Source organism: Vombatus ursinus, unplaced genomic scaffold, assembly GCF_900497805.2.
Source record: "Vombatus ursinus unplaced genomic scaffold, bare-nosed wombat genome assembly UNPS02014932.1, whole genome shotgun sequence".
Taxonomy (NCBI): domain Eukaryota; kingdom Metazoa; phylum Chordata; class Mammalia; order Diprotodontia; family Vombatidae; genus Vombatus; species Vombatus ursinus.
This window is the reverse complement of record NW_020954710.1, coordinates 16,551,620-16,557,428: the sequence shown is the minus strand read 5'-3', so window position 1 is coordinate 16,557,428 and position 5,809 is coordinate 16,551,620. Positions and strand designations below refer to the sequence as shown.

At 46.2% G+C, this 5,809-nt stretch overlaps 2 protein-coding genes across 2 annotated transcripts; both read left to right on the top strand.

Annotated features, from left to right (window-relative positions):
- Positions 1-575: 575 nt before the first annotated feature.
- Positions 576-1,709, top strand: LOC114029486 (actin-85C-like). The gene has a single exon (XM_027843941.1). It carries the CDS (start codon positions 576-578, stop codon positions 1,707-1,709), a length of 1,134 nt encoding a protein of 377 aa, XP_027699742.1.
- A 1,598-nt stretch (positions 1,710-3,307) lies between these two features.
- LOC114029407 (actin-related protein T2-like) lies at positions 3,308-4,441 on the top strand. Its single transcript, XM_027843815.1, has one exon. The coding sequence runs from the start codon at positions 3,308-3,310 to the stop codon at positions 4,439-4,441; it is 1,134 nt and encodes a 377-aa protein (XP_027699616.1).
- Positions 4,442-5,809: the final 1,368 nt, after the last annotated feature.

The window sequence follows — 5,809 nt, the reverse complement described above, 5'->3', positions numbered from 1 at the left end:
AAGGAAGGAAGGAAGGAAGGAAGGAAGGAAGGAAGGAAGGAAGGAAGGAAGGAAGGAAGGAAGGAAGGAAGGAAGGAAGAAGAAAAAGAAAGAAAGAAAGAAAAAGAAAGTTCCTAAGCAAATTGATAAAACTCCTGCAGATAACTAAACCCCATTGTAGGGACAACAGCCTCTCTCTCTCTCTCTCTCTCTCTCTCTCTCTCTCTCTCACACACACACACACACACACACACACACACACACACACATGCTCCCAAGAGGAGGTCTTCCCTGGATTTGACAGACAGATAAAGTCTGACCATGCCTGTGTCTTACCTCCCTGTCACCCAAAGCTTTGTTACTTCATCACCCATTATTGAGTCCTGGAGGACAGAAATCTGAAACCAGAGAGAGAAACCAGAAAGAGAAAGTCCCCTAGGAAACAGTCTAGGCTTGGGGCAACAATGTAGTAGACTCCAGCTAAGTCCCTTTGGCCCTGTGTGATGTAAACAGTCTAGAACTTCAAGCCTCCTAAACTTCCAGCCAGTTAATTTTCACCCAAAGCCATCTCACCTGGGAGTAAAATCTCCCTGACCATGCTTGACGCCAAAGTCCTAGAAGTCCCCGCTGTGATATTTGACAATGGTTCTGGACTGTGCAAGGCAGGCATTGCTGGGGATAATGTCCCCCGGTCAGTCATCACCGCCATCGTTGGCCGCTCCAAAGCCAAAGCCACCATGTTGGGAGCTGGACAGAAGGAGTATTATGTAGGAGAAGAGGCACAGTCCAAGCGAGGGGTGCTGTCCTTGAACTATCCCATCAATCATGGCATAGTGACTTCCTGGGATGACATGGAACATATCTGGAGGCATGTCTATGAGTGCGAGCTAAGAGTCCAGGCCAACGAGCACCCGGTCCTGCTGACAGAGGCTCCACTCAACCCTCTGCAGAACCGAGAAAAAATGACAGAGATTATGTTTGAAAGCTTCAAGGTGCCCGCTATGTACGTGGGGGTCCAAGCGACGCTGGCCCTCTATGCCTCAGCTCGGACCACAGGGATAGTCATGGACAGTGGAGATGGGGTCACCCACACCGTACCCATCTACGAGGGCTACTGCTTGCCCCACGCAGTTTCCCGACTCGATGTTGCGGGCCGGGACATCACCGAGTACCTCATGAGACTTCTGTTGGAAAGTGGACATTCCTTTGTGAGCACTGCCGAGAGAGAGATAGTGAAAGACATTAAGGAGAGACTGTGCTACGTGACCTTCGACCCCATCCAAGCCATGAAAATTAAGTCAGAAGAAATCCTCAAAGAGTATAAGTTGCCGGATGGGAACATTATCAAGATTGGCAACCAGCTCTTCAGAGCCCCTGAGACCCTGTTTATGCCAGCGAACATAGGTGTTGAAGCTCCCGGGGTCCACAAGATGCTCTTTAACAGTATTCGAAAATGTGAGATTGATGTTCGGAAAAATCTTTACAGTAACATCTTGCTTTCTGGAGGTTCCACACTCTTCCAAGGTCTGGATGAGCGGATTCTGAAAGAGATCCAGCTCCAGGCTCCTGAGGGAATCTCGGTCAGGATCATCGCCCCACCAGAACGAAAGTATTGTGTGTGGATCGGGGCTTCCATCCTCACGTCACTCACATCTTTCAAACACATGTGGATCACTTCTACGGACTACAAGGAGTTTGGCCCCACCATGGTTCACCGGAAATGTTTCTAATAAGAGCAAGAGACTCCTCCCCACCCCCACCCCCCCACATATGTACAAGTGGAATCTCAAGAGATCAGAGGGGTCTGTCTCAGGAAGCTGCGGACAAGTGAATTACCTGCAAGCCGCCCACCGCCATTGGTGTTTGAGGTAGCTGGACAAAGTTTAAAGAAAAATAAAGATTTGAAACCAACCAGAACCCAACTATGCCTTTCATTCAGGCTTCCTTAGGATTTAAGTAGATGAATGAGGAGGGTGGGACACTGTGGTACAGTATCTGGGGTCAGGAGATGTGGGTTCAAATCCTGACTCCTGAAATTTCTGAATTGTGTGACACTAGGCAAGTTAGATATAACCTCTCTGAGGTTCAGTTTACTTGTCTGTGAAATGGGAATGGCTATGTTCATACTATGAAACTCACATGGTTGTTTTGAGGGGAAGCAGCTAGGTGGCACAGTGGATAGAGAGCCCGGGGCCTGGATTCAGGAGGACTCATCTTCCCGAGTTCAAATCTGGTCTCAGATTCTTCCTAGCTGTGTGACCCTGGGCAAGTCACTTCACCCTGTTTGCCTTAGTTTCATCATCTGTCAAATGAGCTGAAGAAGGAAATGGCAAACCACTCCAGTATCTTTGCCAAGAAAACCCCAAATGGGGTCATAAAGAGTTGGACACCACTGAAAAATGACTGAACAACAACAATTATATAAGCATCTTTACCTCAGGCTCAGAGAGGTCAATAAACTTAACCATGGCCACACAGCCAAGAAGTATCAGAGTCAGGGCTTGAACCCACATCCCTGAATCTTTTTTTTTCTTTTATGTTTCCCAGCATCCTTTAACAAAAATATGGGTAATTCAGGTGCTCAGAATGGACATATGAGTCCTAACAGGGTTCCTCCCTTGGAAGTCTTCAAGCAGAGATTGGGAGGCCACTGAATGTGTATGTTACAGTAGGAATTCCTTTAGAGTATGGGTCAGACTAAAATGGCCTCTGAGGTCCCTTCCAACACACAAAATGATGTGACTTTTCTGATATACTTGTCTTTTATTATGATTTATCTTTTCATGTGTATGCATATCATGATAGTAGGGTCCTTGAGGACAGGGACCTTTACAAAAACTTCCTGGGTGACTTGTGGATTGGGTTGTTTGGAGGGCCTGCCCACCTTTCCTCAGCTCAATGGCGTTCTCTGAGATACTTTCATAGCAAACCAGGAGAGCTGTTTGAGGTCTGTTGAGCATCACTGGTCTGAATCTGACTCCTCTCTGACAATAGGCTGGGGCAGGGGTGGGGAGAGGAAAGTTTCCCAGGAGAATGGTTGCCTAGTCTTTATTGTTACATAAGGGAAGAATCAGCCTTGAAAAGGTCCAGCCCCCAAACTGCCTAAAGGGAACTGGATCAACCTTTCAAAGATGAGTACCCCTCCATAGCTCTCTGGACTGGCCAACCCATCTCTGTGCTAACACGGCAGGGACTCCAGAACCTTGGGTCCACCAACATTCTAAGAGCTTTTCAGTTGTCATAAAGCAATAAAGGGAAGGAAGAAAAAAATCATTTTGATTTTAGCGAGCAAGCGCATGAGATAGGGTGAGCAGAGAATGAGCCAAGCATGTTTAACCCACACATGTTAGAGACTCCGGCTGTGATCTTTGACAACGGGTCAGGGCTATGCAAGGCTGGTGTGTCAGGGGAGATTGGTCCTCGGCATGTCATCAGTACGGTTGTCGGACATCCCAGGTTCAAAATGGGTGGCTCAGGGCAGAATCAGAAGCTGTATTATGTTGGAGAAGAGGCCTTGTACAAGGCAGAGTCCTTATTTTTACAATATCCTATTGAGCGAGGCATCATCACCTCTTGGGAAGACATTGAAAAACTCTGGAGACATCTCTTTGACTGGGACCTTGGGATTAAGCCCTCTGAGAGACCAGTGCTCATGACAGAGCCTTCTCTGAATCCCAGGAACAATAGGGAGAAAACAGCAGAGATGATGTTTGAGAGCTTCAAAGTACCAGCTTTCTACCTATCTGACCAAGCAGTCTTGGCCCTCTATGCTTCAGCCTGTGTCACGGGGCTAGTGGTGGACAGCGGCAACAGCGTCACCTGCACAGTCCCTGTGTTTGAAGGGTATTCCTTGCCTCATGCAGTTTCCAAACTTTACGTGGCAGGGAAGGATATTACTGAGTATCTCTTGCAACTGCTGATAAACAGTGGAAGATCTTTCCCTTGTGTTCTAGACAAAGGATTGGTGGATGATGTCAAGGAAAAACTATGCTATGTGGCCTTAGATCCGGAGAAAGAGCTGAGCAGGAGACCTGAGGAAGTCATGAGAGATTACAAACTTCCTGATGGGAATGTCATCCGTTTTGGAGACCAATTGTTCCAGGGACCCGAGATTCTCTTTGCCCCAGAACAGCTTGGCATACACCTCCCAGGGCTTTCCAAAATGGTTTCTAACAGTATCCTGAAATGTGATGCTGACATACAGCAATGTCTCTTTGGGGATATTCTTCTTTCTGGTGGTTCTTCCCTGTTCCCTGGACTGGATGATCGGCTGATGAAAGAAATAGAAGAGCAAGCCCCAAAGGACATCTCCATAAAGATAACAGCTCCTCCTGATCGATGGTTCTCCACTTGGATTGGGGCCTCCATTGTGACATCGCTGAGCAGCTTCAAGCAGATGTGGGTCACTGCCATGGATTACAGAGAATTTGGGACGTCTGTGGTCCAAAGAAGATGCTTCTGAAGGTCTTTGATGAACCAACTTATCATAGACATACGGTTCTTACGTTTCTTAGATGAAGCATGCAAAGGCTTATGTGACAAGGTATAAAATAAAATGTAAAAAATGAATGAAAAGTGTTGGGAGGAGTTCCTTCTCTTCTTCATGGTTTCAGTTCATTTGTGGAATCCTGAATTTAGAGATAGCCAGTGAAGAAGCATTTATTAGGTACCTACTGTGTGCCAGGAACCATGCTAAGCCCTGAAGATACAAAGCAAAGCAAAAATAGCCCCTGCCCTCAAGGAAATCTCCTTTAACCAGGGGGAGACCTGGGTTCAAATCTTGATTCTACCACTTCACTGTGTGACCTTGGGAGAGAGTTACTAAAAGATTAGGTTCTGTGATATTCCCAAACTACCTGTAGATTAGTGGGTAAGTCCCAAGAAGTTATCTAAGACTCAGAGAGCCAACATAATTTTTCCAGGGTTACACAGCTAGCAAGAGTCAGAGGAGGGATTTGAATGGGTTTTTAGTCTCTGCTGAAAGAAGGTATCTTGGCTCTAGGAGGCAGAGTACCTGAATTCAGATCCCACCTCGGACACCTATATGATCTTGGACAAGTCAGCTTCTTCATTCTGGGCAGCAGTTTCATCATTTGCAAAAATAAGGGGAAATGGACTCAAAGACCTTTAAAGTCCATTTTGGCTTCTCTGATCTCATGATTTGCTTGATGAATTCATAAACTTTCCAGGAGGGGGAAAATAATCCTCCAGCATAGGTGAGAGGGGGAGAAAAAGAAGGAAAAGTCTTTTCTTTGAAGAATTCTATAATTTAATAAGTTATTTTTAAGATACAGAAAGGGAAGAGCCAGTCACTCATACAAGACTGAAGAGTGTATGTGAAAGATAGAGAGCATTGGAAGGGTTGAGCAGTGCAAAGGTTGCCTGGGATGGATCAGGTCTGTGGAGGACAGGAGTGGGAAGGAAGGGGAAAGGGGTGGGGGGGGCAGGGGTGGAATGGCAGGGACTTAAATGCCAGACTTCACTTGATAGGCAGAGTTGTATGTGTTTCTGTTTGTTTGTTTGTGTGTGTGTGTGTGTGTATGTGTGTATGTGTGTGTGTGTGTGAGAGAGAGAGAGAGAGAGAGACAGAGACAGAGAGAGAGACAGAGACAGACAGACAGGGAAACAAAGGAGGGAGAGAGAGAGAAGAGGAGGAGAAAGAAAGAAACAGAAAGAAAGGAAGGAAGGAAGAAAAGTGGAGGAGAGGAGGAGAAAGAGAAGATAGAAGGAGGGAGGGAAAGAAAGAAAGAAAAAAGAAAGAGAAAGAAAGAAAGAAAGGAAGGAAGAAAGAAAGAAAGAAAGAAAGAAAGAAAGAAAGAAAGAAAGAAAG

Excerpts from the sequence above, each read along its gene's own strand:
- LOC114029486 (XM_027843941.1), top strand. The coding sequence starts at position 576 with ATGCTTGACGCCAAAGTCCTAGAAGTCCCCGCTGTGATATTTGACAAT.
- LOC114029407 (XM_027843815.1), top strand. The coding sequence starts at position 3,308 with ATGTTTAACCCACACATGTTAGAGACTCCGGCTGTGATCTTTGACAAC.